Source organism: Marmota flaviventris, chromosome 1 (assembly GCF_047511675.1).
Source record: "Marmota flaviventris isolate mMarFla1 chromosome 1, mMarFla1.hap1, whole genome shotgun sequence".
Taxonomy (NCBI): domain Eukaryota; kingdom Metazoa; phylum Chordata; class Mammalia; order Rodentia; family Sciuridae; genus Marmota; species Marmota flaviventris.
In genome coordinates, this window is record NC_092498.1 from 44,582,467 (window position 1) to 44,601,181 (window position 18,715).

Sequence of the window (18,715 nt, forward strand, 5' to 3'; positions counted from 1 at the left end):
GAGAACTTTTGGTAATATCGCCATTTTGATGATGTTAGTTCTGCCTATCCATGAACAGGGTATATTTTTCCATCTTCTAAGATCGTCTTCTATTTCTCTCTTTAGGGTTCTGTAGTTTTCATTGTATAAGTCTTTCACCTCTTTTGTTAGGTTGATTCCCAAGTATTTTATTTTTTTTGAGGATATTGTGAATGGAGTGGTTGTCCTCATTTCCATTTCAGAGGATGTGTTGCTGATATACAGGAATGCCTTTGATTTATGCGTGTCGATTTTATATCCTGCCACTTTGCTGAATTCATTTACTAGCTCTAATAGTTTCTTTGTAGACCCTTTTGGGTCTGCTAGGTATAGAATCATGTCATCAGCAAATAGTGATAATTTAAGTTCTTCTTTTCCTATTTTGATGCCTTTAATTTCTTTCGTCTGTCTAATTGCTCTGGCCAGTGTTTCGAGAACTATGTTGAACAGAAGTGGTGAGAGAGGGCATCCCTGTCTTGTTCCAGATTTTAGAGAGAATGCCTTCAATTTTTCTCCATTCAGAATGATGCTAGCCTGAGGCTTAGCATAGATTGCTTTTACAATATTGAGGTATGTTCCTGTTATCCCTAGTTTTTCTAGAGTTTTGAACATAAAGGGATGCTGTACTTTGTCGAATGCTTTTTCCGCATCTATCGAGATGATCATATGGTTCTTATTTTTAAGTCTATTGATGTGGTGAATAACATTTATTGATTTCCGTATATTGAACCAGCCTTGCATCCCAGGGATGAATCCTACTTGATCATGGTGCACAATTTTTTTGATATGTTTTTGTATCCGGTTCTCCAGAATTTTATTGAGGATTTTTGCATCTAGGTTCATTAGAGATATTGGTCTGTAGTTTTCTTTCTATGAAGTGTCTTTGTCTGGTTTAGGTATCAGGGTGATGTTGGCCTCGTAGAATGAATTTGGAAGTTCTCCCTCTTTTTCTATTTCCTGAAGTAGCTTGAAAAGTATTGGTATTAGTTCCTCTTTAAAGGTTTTGTAAAACTCTGCTGTATACCCATCCGGTCCTGGGCTTTTCTTAGTTGGTAGTCTTTTGATGGTTTCTTCTATTTCCTCAATTGATATTGGTCTGTTTAGGTTGTCTATATCCTCCTGACTCAATCTGGGCAGATCATATGACTTAAGAAATTAATCGATGCCTTCACTATCTTCTAATTTATTGGAGTATAAGGATTCAAAATAATTTTTGATTATCTTCTGTATATCTGAAGTGTCTGTTGTGATATTGCCTTTTTCATCCTGTATGCTAGTAATTTGAGTTCTCTCTCTTCTTCTCTTCGCTAGCATGGCTAAGGGTCTGTCGATTTTGTTTATTTTTTCAAAGAACCAACTTTTAGTTTTGTCAATTTTTTCAATTGTTTCTTTTGTTTCGATTTCATTAATTTCAGCTCTGATTTTAATTATTTCTTGCCTTCTACTTCTTTTGCTGTTGTTTTGCTCTTCTTTTTCAAGGATTTTGAGATGAAGTATGAGATCATTTATTTGTTGGTTTTTTCTTTTTTTAAGGAATGAACTCCAAGCAATGAATTTTCCTCTTAGAACTGCTTTCAATGTGTCCCATAGATTCCGATATGTTGTGTCTGTGTTTTCATTAATCTCTAAGAATTTTTTAATTTCCTCCTTGATGTCTTCTATAACCCATTGATCATTCAGTAACCTATTGTTCATTCTCCAAGTGATGTATTCTTTTTCCTTCCTTCTTTTATCGTTGATTTTCAGTTCCATTCCTTTATGATCAGATAGGATGCATGGTATTATCTCTACTCCTTTATATTGTCTAAGAGTTTCCCTGTGACATAATATATGATCTATTTTTGAGAAGGATCCATGTGCTGCTGAGAAAAAAGTGTAACTGCTTGATGTTGGGTGGTATATTCTATATATGTCAATTAAGTCTAGGTTATTAATTGTGTTATTGAGTTCTATAGTTTCCTTATTCAACTTTTGTTTGGAAGATCTGTCCAGTGGCGAGAGAGGTGTGTTGAAGTCTCCCATGATTATTGTATGGTGGTCTATTAGACTCTTGAACTTGAGAAGAGTTTGTTTGATGAACATAGCTGCACCATTGTTTGGGGCATATATATTTATGATTGTTATGTCTTGTTGGTGTACGGTTCCCTTGAGCAGTATGTAGTGTCCCTCTTTATCCCTTTTGATTAACTTTGGCTTGAAATCTATTTTATTTGATATGAGTATGGACACTCCTGCTTGTTTCCGAAGTCCATATGAGTGATATTATTTTTCCCAACCTTTCACCTTCAGCCTATGTATGTCTTTTCCTATCAAATGTGTCTCCTGTAGCCAGCTTATTGTTGGGTCTTGTTTTGTGATCCATTCTACTAGCCTGTGTCTCTTGATTGGTGAGTTTAAGCCATTAACATTTAGGGTTATTATTGAGATATGGGTTGTTCTTCCAGCCATATTTGTTTATTTCTGTTACTAAACATGGTTTGTTTTCCTCTTTGATTATTTTCCCCCCCTTTACTGTCCTACCTCCCACTGGTCTTCATTGTTATTTTCCATTTCCTCTTCCTGTAATGTTTTGCCAAGGATGTTTTGAAGAGATGGTTTTCTAGCTGCAAATTCTTTTAACTTTTGTTTATCGTGGAAGGTTTTAATTTCATCTTCCATCCTGAAGCTTAATTTCGCTGGAAACACAATTCTTGGTTGGAACCCATTTTCTTTCAGTGTTTGAAATATGTTATTCCAGGATCTTCTAGCTTTCAGAGTCTGTGTTGAAAGATCAGCTGTTATCCTGATTGGCTTACCCCTAAATGTAATCTGCTTCCTTTCTTTTGTAGCTTTTAAAATTCTCTCCTTATTCTGTATGTTGGGCATCTTCATTATAATGTGTCTAGGTGTGGGTCTCTTATGATTTTGCACATTCGGCGTCCTGTAGGCTTCTAGGATTTGGGATTCTGTCTCATTCTTCAAGTCTGGGAAGTTTTCTCGTATTATTTCATTGAATAGATTGCTCATTCCTTTGGTTTGAAACTCTGTCCCTTCCTATATCCCCTCTTAAATTTGGTCTCTTGATGTTATCCCATATTTCTTGGATGTTCTGCTCATGGTTTCTTAACAGTCTTGCTGAGCTGTCTATGTTCTTTTCAAGTTGAAATACTTTATCTTCATTGTCTGATGTTCTATCTTCTAAATTTTCTACTCTGCTGGTAGTATTCTCAATTGAGTTTTTAAGTTGGTTTATTGCTTCCTGCATTTCTAGGATTTCTGTTTGTTTGTTTTTTATAACCTCTATCTCCCTGTATAGTTGGTCTTTTGCTTCTTGGATTTGTTTATGTAACTCATTGTTGAAGTGATGTTTCATTGTCTGATTTTGCTGTCTGATGTCTTCCTTGAGACTCCAGATCATCTGAAGCATGTATATCCTGAATTCTTTATCTGACATTCCATCTGCTGCAGCTATTACCTCTTCTAACGTTGAGTTGACCTGCATTGCTTGTGGTCCTTTCTTTCCTTGTCTCTTCATACTGTTCGCATTCCTTTCTACTTGGTGAAACTGTTGTGCTATTGAATTTTCCCCCTATATATTTATATTGGTCTTGTATAATTGCAAAGTCTCCTTCGCAGGCGCGGGCGGCGGCTCTGCCCCTCCTCCAATTGGGGCAATGTGCCTACCACGCCAGCAGGCCGCTGGGCCTGCTCTGCCGTTCGGTAGCAGGTCCGCCTACCTTGCAGGCGTGGGCGGCGGCTCTGTCCCTCTGCGGGCCGCTAGGCTTGTTCTGTCGGTGGTCGTAGTTCTGCCTACTTTGCAGGCGCAGGCAGCGGCACTGCCCCTCTGCAGGCCTCTGGGGCTGTTCTGCCAGTGGGTCGCAGGTCCGCCTACCTTGCAGGCGCCGGGGGGGGGGGGGCGGCTCTACCCTTTCTCAGGCCACTGGGCCTGTTCTGTCTGTCGGTTGCAGGTCTGGCCTGTTCTGATGGTGGTCACAGTTCCGTCTACCTTGCAGGCGCAGGGGGAGGGGGCGGCTCTGCCTCTCAGCAGGCTGCTGCTCCTGTTCTGCCGGTGGGTCGCAGGCCCGCCTACCTTGCAGGAGTGATTGGAAGCTCTGTCCCTCCGCGGGCCACTGGGCCTTTTCTGTCGGTGGTCACAGTTCCGCCTACTTGGCAGGCGCGGGGGGTGGGGGGCGGCTCTGCCCCTCAGCAGGCCGCTGGGCCTGCTCTGTGGGTGGTCACAGTTCCCTCTACCTTGCCGGCGCAGGGGGAGGGGGCGGCTCTGCCTCTCAGTAGGCCGCTGCTCCTGTTCTGCCGGTGGGTCGCAGGCCCGCCTACCTTGCAGGAGTGATTGGAAGCTCTGTCCCGCCGCGGGCCACTGGGCCTTTTCTGTTGGTGGTCACAGTTCCTCCTACTTGGCAGGCGCGGGGGGTGGGGGGCGGCTCTGCCCCTCAGCAGGCCGCTGGGCTTGCTCTGTGGGTGGTCACAGTTCCCTCTACCTTGCCGGCGCAGGGGGAGGGGGCGGCTCTGTCTCTCAGCAGGCCACTGCTCCTCTTCTGCCGGTGGGTCGCAGGCCCGCCTACCTTGCAGGAGTGATTGGAAGCTCTGTCCCTCCGCGGGCCACAGGGCCTTTTCTGTTGGTGGTCACAGTTCCGCCTACCTGGCAGGCGCGGAGGGTGGGGGGCGGCTCTGCCCCTCAGCAGGCCGCTGGGCCTGCTCTGTGGGTGGTCACAGTTCTGTCTACCTTGCTGGCGCAGGGGGAGGGGGCGGCTCTGCCTCTCAGCAGGCCGCTGTTCCTCTTCTGCTGGTGGGTCGCAGGCCCACCTACCTTGCAGGAGTGATTGGAAGCTCTGTCCCGCCGCGGGCCACTGGGCCTTTTCTGTTGGTGGTCACAGTTCCGCCTACCTGGCAGGCGCGGGGGGTGGGGGGTGGCTCTGCCCCTCAGCAGGCCGTTGGGCCTGCTCTCTGGGGTGCATTTCTTTTATGTGTTTTTATAACATCCTGTGCATAGGGCCTGTCTGTGCACTTATCAAACTTTATAGCAGTTACTTCTTTACTTGTGTGTTTCCCAACTGCATTGTGGACTTCTAGATGGTGGGAACTATGGTTCAGTCTTTCATTTTTTTTTTTTTTATCCATGTTCTCATACATAAACACAGAAAAGGATTTGTTAAATGAATGAATGTAGGATCTGCATTCATTTTGGTGATATTACTTTGCTTTCTGGGCTGAACTTGGGGCAGTCCTACTTCTAAGGAAGTTCATTGTGAAATCAGATTGGATGTGATTCTTTCCACAAAAAAAGCAGTAAACAAATATGAATATTGTTGTAAAAACATGATATCTGTTATTGTTTTGGAAATAATCAGTTTTGTGCAGTATCTAACAGAAAATGACAATAAATTAAAATATATTTATAAAATATACAGTTAATGAGTAACCTGATTAACTCTGTAGTTGGTGTGAACAGAGTCTTGGAAGGAAGATCATTTTTTTAAAAGTATTTTTTTTAAAGTATTTTTTATTGTTAATGGATCTTTATTTATATGCAGTGCTGAGAATTGAACATAGTGCCTCACACATGTTAGGCATGTGCTCTCCCACTGAGCTACAAACCCAGCTGGAAGGTCATTTTTAATGGTTTTATTTCATCTCTCTCTCTCTTTTTTTTTTTTTTTTAAATTGAGCTTGATCATTTTCTTAAGTAGTCTAACAACCTTTTAAGTAAGTTGGAAAAACTTAGTGATATTTGCAAACTTTTTCAATTTGCTATTCCTGCATAGGGATAATCATAATACTATAGTCTTTAATTACTATTTAGCATTTTGATATAGTTGATTCCGTTTGTTCTGAGGTTGAAATAATGCTTGTTGTCTTGCCAAGGGCCCTGATTTTCAGGTCCCACACACACACAAAGGAGCACCTTCCCCTTTTGACTGACAGTTTCAGTAACCAACTTTGATTAAACCCTTTAGGAGTTGTGAATCCATGGAAAGCATGCACAATAGTTTGGGGAGATAGAAATTAAAAAGTTGCTCTTTTTTCTTACATAAAGCTTTTTTCCAGCCATAAGTATAATTTAACACCGGGTTTTCTGACCTATGTAATGGTTTGCCATTTTAATGGGATTTTGGTATAGTTCTAAGAATTCTTGTAGTTAGAAACAAGTGATTTCACCAGAAAGAAAAAAGAAGAGATTTGTTTTACTTACATATTCACATATTCCTTCTCTCTCTCTCTCTCTCTCTCTCTCTCTCTCTCTCTCTCTCTCTTTTTTTCTTTCAGTGAGCATGTTTTTGAACACATTAACACCGAAGTTCTACGTGGCCCTGACTGGTACTTCTTCACTAATATCAGGGCTTATTTTGGTAAGTGATGCAATCCTTCCCACTGAAAAATGTACTGATTACTAAAATATGGTAGTACGTGTACAAGAAAAAAATTTGGAAGAATATACAATAGCAGTTTGCAGTGATCATCTTGCACACTTGTAAATGCTCAGTGGATGGACTTAAGATTTTTACTACCCAGGTTACATACTTTTGAGATATTTGAGATATGGTATTTGTGCAATCATATGTTAATTTTGTTGAAAAGTTAAAACAAATGTAAATAAAATAGAAAATCAGGGAAAGCACAAATCTATGTCAAACTCTAATGTTTAAGAAATTATAAAATTAATGCTACTCAGTTCAATGAAAATTTTTTCCATAACCCTCATGAAAATGGATTATTGAACATAATCAACATCAGTAGAAATATAGATCATAGCTCAGTTTCTTTAAATGCATTTAAATAAATTGTGTCAATTCTAAGCTTTTTTTTTTTTTGCCTTTCTCTTGTTTTTTTTTTCTCTCTCTCAAAATTTACATTTCTTTCTTTATTGCCTCCTTTTAAAAAATCTCCAGAAGGCAAAAAGTAATATAATATTATGCATATCCTTTTGTTCCAATAGTTGCAGGTGTGCAAAATTATATCTAATAGTTCATTTTAGTAACCTCAAATGTATATACATCTAAACTTGGTGGAACTTCTCTAACATAATTGCTATTTAAGGAGAATGAAGTTTCATATAGATTTTTTTTTTCATACACATAACCTTTATTGATTATTATAGAAACTGGCACAAGAAAAATATTACAGAGTTGATGCTGAGAAAAATGGACAAAAAAGAGGAAAACAAAAGTTTTCAAGCAGAAGGGTACAAAGACGTGGAGCAAAGAGCACAAATGGACCTAGAATAATATGGGATTTCAGAAACTTGAGCTTATGAGGAACCAGAGAAAAAAGTTGGAGACAGGGATACAGGGAAGAAAGCTCCAAGCAGATGGAAGATGGAAGGGAAGGTGTGTAGGAACATCTATTTGTGATGACAGCATATTAAGGCTCACCTTGCTGTGTTTTATCACATGCACCGCTGAACTCGGACATGAGATGTTTAGAGTTGATGTTATTGAGCCAGGAATGTGAAGAATATCAGCAAGAATCATTCAGTATAGATACATGAGTGAAAATACAAATAGAAAGCTCAGCACTGGCTGCAAAAACCAACCCAAAGTGAGGGGAGGTACCATAAAGCTTGAGACACACCTGCCTCAGCTTCCTGATAGCTGGGATTACATGTGAGTGCCACTATATCTGGTTCCACTAGTCTTCTTAAGTAGACTGAGTAGAATTCAGACTTAGAAAATGTTTTTACATGCTTGGCAAATTCTTAGTAAGTATCTTCTGAAAATAAGGCAATCTTTTAGCATATCTAATTTTGGGGGGATGGGAGAGGTATTACAAGCTCCCTTCGAGTAGTCATATTTTAAAAAATATTTAATATTTTTTCCTAAAACATCTTAAAATATTTTTTTATTAAACAAATAGAAAACAAAGTGACTTTTTTTTTTTAATTTTGATACAATTGTATACTGAAATCACTAACTCTTTCTGATGTGGTGAGGTAGGCTTTAGTTTGTGCTTCTTCTTCTTGGGATATTTAAGACCCTTGCCTTCTTGGGCTGACCTAAAGCACTTTCCATGTGAACCCATTTACTCTTCCCAGCACTACAGTAAGGTAAGTGCTAGTGTTGTTTCCATTTTATTTACAAGTTAGTTGAATGGGTAGAATAGGAAAGTGTGTACCTGCCTTAAGTCACACTAGCAACCTGTGCTTTTATCACTGTCACTACTGGCTTTCTGATTGTTTCCACTGTTTTTCTAGCCTCCTGCAAAAATGCAGGCCCAGCTTTTATTCTAGCAATATCATGGTTTTGTATCATAGGCTCTAAATTAATTGTCACAATGTGGTATATTTTCTTTCACTCTGGTGCATCAGGCCTAGTGGTCATTTTTTTCCTTCTGACCCAGGGATGACAGAGTCCCCTCAGCAATAAAGAGATTTTGGATTTCCCTCAATGGTGTCTGTGGCCACCCTAGCATACCTAGCTGGCAAGGCATTCTCCAGCATGAGGTGCAGCTTGCTGAAACTGGACCATCACTATCAGGCTGTCTTAGGTACATTGACTTGAGGCGTTTTCTGGAAGCAGAGGATACTCCTGACTGATGGGAAACTTTGAGTAGAGGAAAATCTCTCTTGTAGGAAGATTTCTAAAGGTCTTTCTCAAAACTGCTGGCCTGTACTGAAAGTACAGTAATTGCCGTGTGTGGCAATAGCTCTTGATAACTTTCAGCTCATGCTTTAGAGATTCTTGACACTAGCCTTTGACTCAGCTTTACTAGGCCCTGAAATGAACCCAGGGTGAGTTTTCTATGCAGCCACTATTCTTTTCTACTGGAGAGGCAGCACCAGGTAAATGATCAGGTGCTTTGCAAAATAGCTATATGCATAGAATGCTTAGCACTTCGTTTCCTGGCCCTGGGGAAACAATTACCTAACTACTCTCCCCTGAGCAATGTTCTGAGAGCCTGCTGTGAGTGGATACCCCTCAGGGGAAATTCCTTGTTTAGGGACCTCAGGATTCCTATGCTGGAGGCAGAACTATCATACCATCTGATGTCTTAGGAGAAGAGAGGTAAAAACCTGACATTTTATCTGTGTAGCAGAAGTTAACTAACTGAACAAATATACATAAAAATAAAATTCATTTGGCAAATGCTGCTCTCTTTTACACTAACAAATTTAAATGTAAGTGTATATTTTATTAGATATCACTGGTAGCTCTCATTTCACAAGCCAAATGCAGTAGTGAGTTTCATAAACCACCTCTCTAATGCCTCTCTTTTGGTTCCTGTGACCATCCAGGCAGCTCTCTCCCTTTCAGACTTTAAGCTGCCCTCTGCCTGCTTGGCACAATCTTTCCTGTCCCCAACCAGCTCCAGCCACAGGAACCGCACCTGTCCTCACACTCCAACCTGCCAATTTAATCTTGTTTCTGCTAGCAAGAACATGTCGCTTGTTTGAAAAAGCCTCTTCAGGCTATACTTATTTCAGTGGAGAACATTTCTGTGTTTCCTTTTTGCTTTTGACAGTGGTAAGGTGGATAGGTAGGGAAAGTGGTCCTCTTAATTTTTTTTTAAAAGACAGTAAAATGGAGAAATTGCTTTATATTGAATTGACATTTATACATAGATCCCTTTATCCCTATAAACTTGTATATAGGAGCATGCCTATATACAAGTTAATAAAGGAGATTTGCATGTATACATTAAATACAGAGAGTTATTAAAAAAAGTCATGCAAGGCATAATTTTTAAAAGTCAGAATCAAGAACAAAAAGGAAAGAAAATGAGAATAGCAAATAAAATAGTAAGTTCGTGCATTTGATATAAAATAAGTCTGTTTTTAAGAGGGTGGCAAAAGAGATAAAGACAATTGGGTAGGAATCAATTGTAGCAAAAGGTCCATGTGTTGAGTTCCCACTCTATGCCAGGTATTGTGTTAAATGGTTTGCATATATTATTTTGCTTAGTTATCATTGAAATTCTAAATGGTAGATGTAACCTGTGTCTTTATGGTGTTGAATATAAACAGACACAATGATTAAGTAATTTGACCAAGGTTTTAGAGCAGATAAATGGTGATATCTGAATTCAGATCTCTCTGACCATGCCCTATTTTGCGTTCTGTTCCTAAGTAAGGAAGTGAGGCTAGGAGATTGTTACAGCTCCTTTCAACTCTTTTTCATCCATCTAAAGAACTTGACCTGCATTTCAAGTAGTATTTTAATATGAGTCATCCAAATGACAGAGATTCTGGAGCTAAGCATAAAAAAGACTTGATTAGAAGGGCTCTTAGAGCTCTGTCAACTATGAAATGTGTTGTCTCTTGGTTCCGTAGTATGAAAGAGATGCTACGGCAGCCCTGTGGCAGCAGGATGTGCAGGTTGTGAGAGAAACTGAGGCTCATTTCTTGGGTTCACCATGAAAACTAATGAATCTCTGCAGGAGACCAAGTGCCAGGCAGAGAAAGCAGACAGATGCCTGTCACAGTCTATGAGGAACATTTCAATGGATCCAGTCAACCATTAGATACTTCCTCGGCAGAAGTGAGGAAGATGAAAAAATCAGTGGCAGATGATGGGACAAAACTGCCTGTTTGTTTTTCAGATTACATTCAAGCACAAATGTGGAGGTTTGAAATCCCTTCAAGTGTGGGGCTGAGGCAGGAACCCTCAGAAGCCATCCAATAAACCAGTAAAGACCTAAGGAATAGGCATCCAGAAATTACTTACTCAGGTTACCTTCTAGGTAAAGGTAGAATGTAGACTAGAATTTAAGTGTCCACCACTTTGCTATAGCATCATTTAGCCTCATAAAAGTGTTGCTTAGGAAGGTGTGTAGTAGCAGGTTGTAGCAGTTGATATTTTCATTTTAATAGGCCCACAGAAATGGGCCAGGCAGATATAAAAGAGAGGAGTGGGCTGAGGAAGAAAGATAAAAAGGAAAGAAAAAGAAGAAAGAGACCAAAAGGAAGACTACAACCTTCTCACAAGGAGAAATTTTTTTCTTTTCTTTTTCCTATTTGGCCATGCATTAGGTCAGATTTGGCCAGTCTAGAACATAGAACAACATTTAGCACAATTTACAACTTTATTTTGTTTATGCCATCCTCTTTCTTTCTAGATCAGAAGTATCACTAACGCAGGGGCTATATTTCTGGTTTTGTGTACTACTGTATACCCTGCACATACAAAGAATATGTGTTGATTACACAGAAGATCCAGTGAATTAACGAATTAACTGCATCAGAATTATTTGGGGAGCTTGTTTAAAATGATGGATTCTGAACACCACTTGAATCACAATCTCTAGAAGAGGAACCTTCTAGAGGAAAGGTCCCACCACAGCATGAGCTAGCAGGGCTTGGGGCAAGTGACACAGGCCAGCTTCTCCCAGTTCTTTCTTCCAGTTTTCCATGACCCCAAGGAGAGTGATCTTCCCTATCAGACCACAGAAATGGATGCTACAATGAAAAAACATCATCTTGTGAACATGCAGACACTGAAGTAGAGATAGATCCTTGGTTTTTGACCGAAGAGAGCCTCACCTTCCTCTTTTCTCTTTTTGTAAATCCTTTGCAACAGGTAGCCAGGAATGGGGATAGAAGGGCATGAATGCCAGTTCTTCACATAGACCCACAACTGTTTAGGTTAACCAGTGGCTAAGAAGGGTCTGATTAACATCTGGGAAGTAGAATGCCAAGACCCACTTGATAGCCATTCAGCATTCTTAAGCAAAACATAGAGAAGCTGAAGATTTAAAATTTCATTTTAAAGTTATGTTCATCATTAGCCAGTGACACACAACTGTAATCTCAACAAATTTGGAAGTTAAGGTAGGTGGGTTGTGTGTTCAAGGCCAGTCACAGCAATCTAGTGAGACCCTGACTCAAAATAAAAAAGGAGTGGAATGTAGCTCAATAGTAAAGTGCATCCCCAGCACAGAAGGAAGGGAGGGAGGGAGGGAGGAAGGGAGGAAGGAAGGAAGGAAGGAAGGAAGGAAGGAAGGAAGGAAGGAAGGAAGGAAGGAAGGAAATGTCTTTCTTTGAAAGATATTCAAAGACATAGGACTTTGAAAGAGTCACTGGATATGAAGAATAAATTTCAGAATTTGAAAAGAAATTTAAAATGTTTACAGATATTACTATAATGTATGCTAATTGCCTTTGTTTATCTGATTCAAGCTCAGATGGTCTCCTTCTTCCTAAAAACACTGCCACTAGATGTGCTTTGAAGACTGGGAGCAGGTGTCAGTCTGGAGTCTTACTGTCTGAGATTAGACTGCCAGAAAGTTTCCTATTTCCACATCCATCTCTCTCATCACTTTGCAGATTCTCCTGCAACATCACCATCTACGTTAATTCTTAGGAAGCAGTTAGCCAATTTCAGACTTTGACATTTTGCATTTCCCATAGATTTATTGGAATTGATGTAGAATTACTAAGGTTCTGCTATGTGGGAATCTTGAAGCATTTTTTAATGCGATGTAGGGTCTAGGAAAGTCCCTGACTCATAAAAGACGTGTTGTATGCAGAGAGCACACAGTTCTAAGGAAGAAGTCTTGTTGGTTGAGAAGAATCTAGGCATCTTCAGGGAAGACTCAGATTTTGCAGTCTGCATGATGGATGGAAATGCTTTGCTTATGTTTCTTTGCCAGATTTTTGTTCCCTTCTTGCAGGTAAAAATGAAACCAGTTTGCACCTTCTGCTGGCTACAAACCTGAATCTCTGCCCTAAGCTCCAGTACTCCTTGGTCATCCTCTCAGCTTCTGTCAAATAGTAATGGAGGTGATCACTGGGCATTTGTAACTAGGTCCTTGTCAAAAACCTCTTTGTTTTAAATGTTACTTGGGCCCTGGCTTGAAGCCCTGCCCTGCAAGGTATAGGTCCAAACCACTTCCTCAACCCTCCGATTTCTGACTCTACCCTCATGTCCCTCATTCCCAGAAGATAAGCCGTAGCTGTACCTCCTCAGAGATCAGTGTCATCCAACTTTATCTCCTTTGTTGCCTTCTTTAAAAAAATTATTTTTGTAGTTGTAGATGGAAAAAATGCCTTTATTTTATTTATTTATTTATTTTTATGTGGTGCTACGGCTCGAAGCCAGTGCCTCACACATGCTAGGGAAAGGCTCTGCCCCTGGGCTACAGCCCCAGCTCCCCCTTTGTTGCCTTATTACGTGTGTAACAGCTCAAATCACTGCCCACTTTCCATTGTAGGTTACTTTTTGAGGTAGGGCAAATATGCTTCCCGGGACTTTGGCATTATGCCTCCTGGTCATTTGTACCTTTTTCCACCTTCAGTTTCTCTTTTCACTGAATTCTTTCCTCTTCCACAAATATGTGTGAACCTCTTTTTCAACAAGCAAAATAAACACAAAACTTCCCATGATTCTGTTGTTGCTTCAGAGAGTATCCCATAACATCAACCAGAGCATCCCTTATCATCCACCCTTATCATCCTGTCAACCTTCCAGCATCCACCATCAGGTCTTCTAATCATCCCTCTCTCCCTTCTCTCATCCAGAATTAGTTGAGTGCTTTCTCTGACTTTATTTTATACATGAGAAGACTGAGTTTCAGAGAAACAATAGGACCAACCAAGTCACAAAACCAAGTTTTCTCATTTAAAGGCCTTTTACCTTTAAACTAGCTGGTAGGTCACTGTTGATTTCCCAAATGCCAAACCCAGATGATACTTTTTAATTCTTATATTACTTGATCTGTATAAGTTTTCAAATGGAGCATGAGTAAGAATAACAGTACTGGAGAAATTAAGGTTTTCAGTCTATGAAATGCATACATTTAAGTTTTTGGTTATCTGGCAGATTAGAAAGGTTTTTTATTCCTCTGTGGCAGGCCCAGTAAGCTACTAACTTGTCCAATAACTACTTTTAAAACCTCAGTTTGTTTATGAGAGCTTTACTGTTCACATTGTAGGTATGCATCAAGGAAAAGAATTCAAAGTGACACCAAATGTGTTCATTAAATAACACTGTATTCCCATTTGGATCGGTGTAGTTTTTCTAAAATAGTTCTAGGTGCTCATCCAAAATCTGATGTGTTTCTGGATAAGGAGAAGATAGTTATACTAAGACCTTACATTATAAGATGTGGTTTGAAGTTTCAGAAGGTTTCAAATCTTCCTTTGCAAGTTATTCAGCAAATCCCAGAAGGACAGGGGTCCTTTTTATACTAGTGTCCCCTGTGCACAGCAAGGACAATACTCCTGATATAATATGACAGCCTGAGAAACCCTCTATTCCCCATCACAGCTGCCTGAATAACCCAGTCTTTACTAAGGTCTATTAATTCCTGCATTAGAAATACTGGGTGAAAGGTCTATTCTATTATAATGCAAATGTCCAGTTAAATGAGTCATTTGCTCCTCCGATGAATTATCTAGTACCACTTTATAGACTACTTCTGGATTGGTTTTTATAACAACAAAGCACAGAGAGAATGTGTCAGAGGGAACTTAAAGGGAAATAGTAGGCTACAATTATCAGTGTTGTTTACATGAAGCAAAGACATTCTAAAAAGAGTCCTGATAAGGTGATGGCAGAGAGCTGGAACTCCAGGCCAAGGCTGTTTAATTAGATGCGTGATTTGGTCAGGTCTGCATCTTGATGGATAGTTTTTTCTCACATATTTTCCTCAAATGTAAATGAACTCTTTACATGTCCTTTAAGGTTTGTTTTAGTACTGACATTCTGAGGTTCTGCCAGAGGAACTGAGAAATCTGAAGAATCTCAACATTTTTTTTCTCTGTGACCAGTACAGGCATGCCAGGAGCAACCTGTGGGAGGATTTGTTGGTCTGTGGCATGGACCAGGGATCAGATTTTTGTAACCCTGGAACTTAGCTCATGACTGGTTGGAAACACTTAGTAGAGCCTAATGGAATGAGCAAATAAAGTGCTGGCAGGTGCCCTGGTAGTGTGACATAGAAAACAGAGCAAAGAGTTGGGGCAAAGAAGCCTCTTCCCTACAAGCAATTGAGAGCCACTGCTAGCTCTGTGACCAGTGGCCTGGGTTCTTTGGAGTCTTCTTCCCCTTCTAATAGAAGAAAAAGTGTGGATTTCCTTAAGGCTTTGTTGAAAGGTCAGGACTGTATGGTGAGCTGCACTCTTTGTCACCATGATTAATCAGGGATTTCCTCTAACAGTCTAGCAAGACAATGATGTATAAACCTGTACTATGGACTGGCAAAAAAAAGGGTGTGTCATAGCAGTGCGTGTATATAGGCCATAGGAGGCATGTACATTATTGCGACAACAGATGGCAGTTTTGCTGTTGCTTTTGAGGACCAACTATGTGTCAGGTACTTAGTAGTTTATATATATATATATATATATATATATATATATATATATATATATATATATATATATATATGGTTGGTGTGAAAATTGAGAACCCTTGAGGATAAATAATATCATTTCTACTTCAGAGTTGAAGGAACTGATATTTAAATAACTCATCTGGGGTTATGGACTCCCTTATGGATCCATGGTCTCTAAATTTACTTTTTTTTCCTTCAAGCAAAATCTCTCATTCCTAGAATTTCAAACATTACAGATTGGTCCTGTCCCTTCTTAACTTTCATACTATTGCCCTTTCTTTGCCCAGAGAAGTTACTGTGTGTGTGTGTGTGTGTGTGTGTGTGTGTGTGTGTGTATGTTTGTTTTACTGAGGATTGAACCCAGGACCAGGGCTAGGATATATGCTCAGCAAGTGCTCTACCATTGTGCTATATTTCTAACACCCACCGCATTTTAAAAAATGTTGAGACAGGGCCTCTCTAAGTTGCTTATGATGGCCTCAAACTTGCAATCCTCCTGACATAGCCTTCCAAGTAGCTGCGATTACAGGTGTGTGCATCTGTGCCCAGTTTACTTAAATGTTTTAACATGTGAAAATTCAAATAGCTGGAAGGAATAACTCCCTGGAATTTAAATCAAGATGTCCTATTATAGGATTGGAAACATTTGGTCTTATTGATATTTTCTTCTCATATTCATAGATGTTCTTTTTGTCTTTTAAGAAATTTTTGGTACAACAAAACATCAGCTTTTAAATAATAGCCTAAAGGTTATTCAAGAGCAAATAACAAAATACTGTTTCTATAAAATAAGTAAGGATAAATTAATTAATTCTATGTTAATTGTACCTTCCATGTTATAGTACTAAAATATAATATAGCTATTCTATAAGTTTCTGAGATATAGGGGATTCTAATAAATAATTCTGAGAAAGAAATTTGACTCCTTAAGGACCAAGTCCCCAGTCAAAGGGAGGAGAGGCAAGTATGAGAGGGAGCAGCTTTGTTCAGTGGTAGGAAGTATTGGCTATAGAGGTGGGGTGCAGGTAATGGAGTGGTAGCAGCTTAGGAAGTCCTGGCTTCAGCCTGGTCAACTAACTAACTTTGTTCCTTCATTTTATTAATAAACATTACTTCTTTTCTGCTTTGCAATTCTTCATACCTACAGAACTAAGAAACATTAATGGTACAGAGCAAATGGTTTTTGTTTTTGTTTTTCGTTTAAAAAAAAATACTTCTTAACAAGTGGGACATTGCTTGATTTCAGCAGGTGGGTGACATCCATACAGGAAATGATCTCTCATTCTCTTTTTTTTTCATGCTTGGGGATTTGAAAGCAGGGCCTCATGTATGCCAGGCAAGCACTTTACCACTGAGCCACATCCCCAGCCCTCTCATTCTCTTTTTATATTTTAATTTTTTTTTTTTTTGAGACAGAGTCTCATTATATTGTCCAAGCTTGCCTTGAACTCCTCAGTTTCAAGTGATCTTCCTGCCAGGTAGCTGGGACTATAGTTGTGGGTCATTGTCTCTACCCGCCTCTTATTATTTTATTCAGTAAAACCAGCATTTCTCTAAGATCTTGTTTTAAAAAGGAGGAGGGGGACTTCTCTTAAAAATTCAGGCAGGTGCATGCCTATAATTGCAGTAGCTTGGGAGGCTGAAGCAGGAGGATCGAGAATTCAAAGCAGCCTCAGCAACTTACTGAGACACTAAGCAACTCAGTGAGATCCTGTCTCAAAATGTTAAAAAGGGCTGGGGATGTGTGGCTCAGTGGTTAAGTGTCTCTGGATTCATGCCCTGGGACAAAAAAAAAAAAAAAAATTAGGAAAGTATGGTTTTGCATGAATATAAAATGTCAAAATTGGAATTATAGTGAGCTATACTTTGAAAAGTGGCTTACTCGGATTCATTTCTGGCATTGTCTTTCAGCTAACGTGATCTTATTATTTGAATATTATATTAATTTGGAGGAAAATAATATAGAACATCTTAACAATGTTTTTTTGTGTTTGTTATTTTTATTTTAATTTCAATATTAAAAGTAAAACAAATTTATTAAGTTCTGTGAACAATTCCCAAGGCTCCTACCATTTTCAGATCCTTATTATTGTGCAAACCAAGGTTTAAAAATATGCAAATATTGGTACATAAATGAGAATACATATAACATGTGTAGGATGTAAAGCTTAATCACAAAGACCCTAGAATCCCAAACCAGTCTTAAAACCTAGAATATTACCAATTCATTGAAGCTGTGTGTCCCTATTCCTCAAGTTCATCCCTCTTTGCTAAATATTAACTGCTATTCTGAATTTTATAATTTGGGTTCTCTCTCTCATGCTTTTAAAATCATATCACATACACATACATTTAAAAGTGATCTGCTATTTAGTTTTTTTAAAAAATATTTTTTCTTTATATATGACAGTGGAATACATTACAGTTCTTATTATACATATAGAGCACAATTTTTCATATCTCTGGTAGTATACAAAATATATCCACACCAATTCGTGTCTTCATACATGTACTTTGGATAATAATACAATATTTTTAATCCATGATTATAGTTACATAACTTTTTTGAAAACCAGACTTCAGCAGAGAAAATCACTTTGTGAACTTTCAATATTATTGGTATATTAATTTTATTAAGATCTTTGACTGTTAGGATAAACTAAGTAAATTTTTGGAAGGTGGACAGAATTGGAAAACAAATTTTATGTACAGAAATCATAAATGGTAAAAAGAGATATAAATATCCTTACTGTTTTTCTATTCTAGATATTTGAATGGTGGTATTTTCGCAAATACGGAACATCGTTCATTGAACAAGTCTCAGTAAGCCACTTGCGCCCCCTTCTGGGAGGGGTTGACAACAACTCCTCCAACAATTCTAACTCCAGCAATGGGGACTCAGATTCCAACAGGCAGAGTGTCTCAGGTATGGAAAACTTATTACAAGATTATTATGAATATGAGATACCAAGAATCTGTTGAGGGTTAAGCTTCAGGAAAATATGAAGTTAATTTTCTGAAGGATTTGACAAATCTCTATCAGAAAAGTAGGGTGTAAGCATTCTAGGGAAAGGAAATGTGTATGTTGTTAATTTTACTTTTTCTCCCATTTATTTTAGCTAGTGGTCATTTATTTCAGTGTACTCAACCAGAGACCAACATCATTACTGGTAGTTTCTCAAACTTTAGTGAATGGATACATTTTCTTTTATGACAATTTGTCTAACTAGATCTGATTACTCATTTGCTTAAAAGCCTTGGTTCCCATTTCATTGAATGTAAACTCCTGTCCCTGATTCCTTAGCACACACAGCACAAGCTGCTTTAATCTATCTTGCCAACTTTGGTACCTGTCACAGTCCATGCCCTTTCTCATGTGTCTACCTTGAAGCCACTTCATTTTTTGTACACACCATGTTTCCCATGATCCTGT

At 39.0% G+C, this 18,715-nt stretch overlaps 1 protein-coding gene across 7 annotated transcripts in view; it reads left to right on the forward strand.

Annotated features, from left to right (window-relative positions):
• Positions 1-18,715, forward strand: part of St7 (suppression of tumorigenicity 7) — a 279,048-nt gene that overhangs the window by 149,728 nt on the left and 110,605 nt on the right. For all 7 annotated transcript variants that reach the window (XM_071612748.1, XM_071612752.1, XM_071612731.1 and 4 more), the window contains 2 exons: positions 6,280-6,362; positions 18,049-18,208. In XM_071612748.1, the coding sequence (XP_071468849.1) occupies positions 6,280-6,362; positions 18,049-18,208 (243 nt within the window). The remainder of the gene's footprint in view (positions 1-6,279; positions 6,363-18,048; positions 18,209-18,715) is intronic.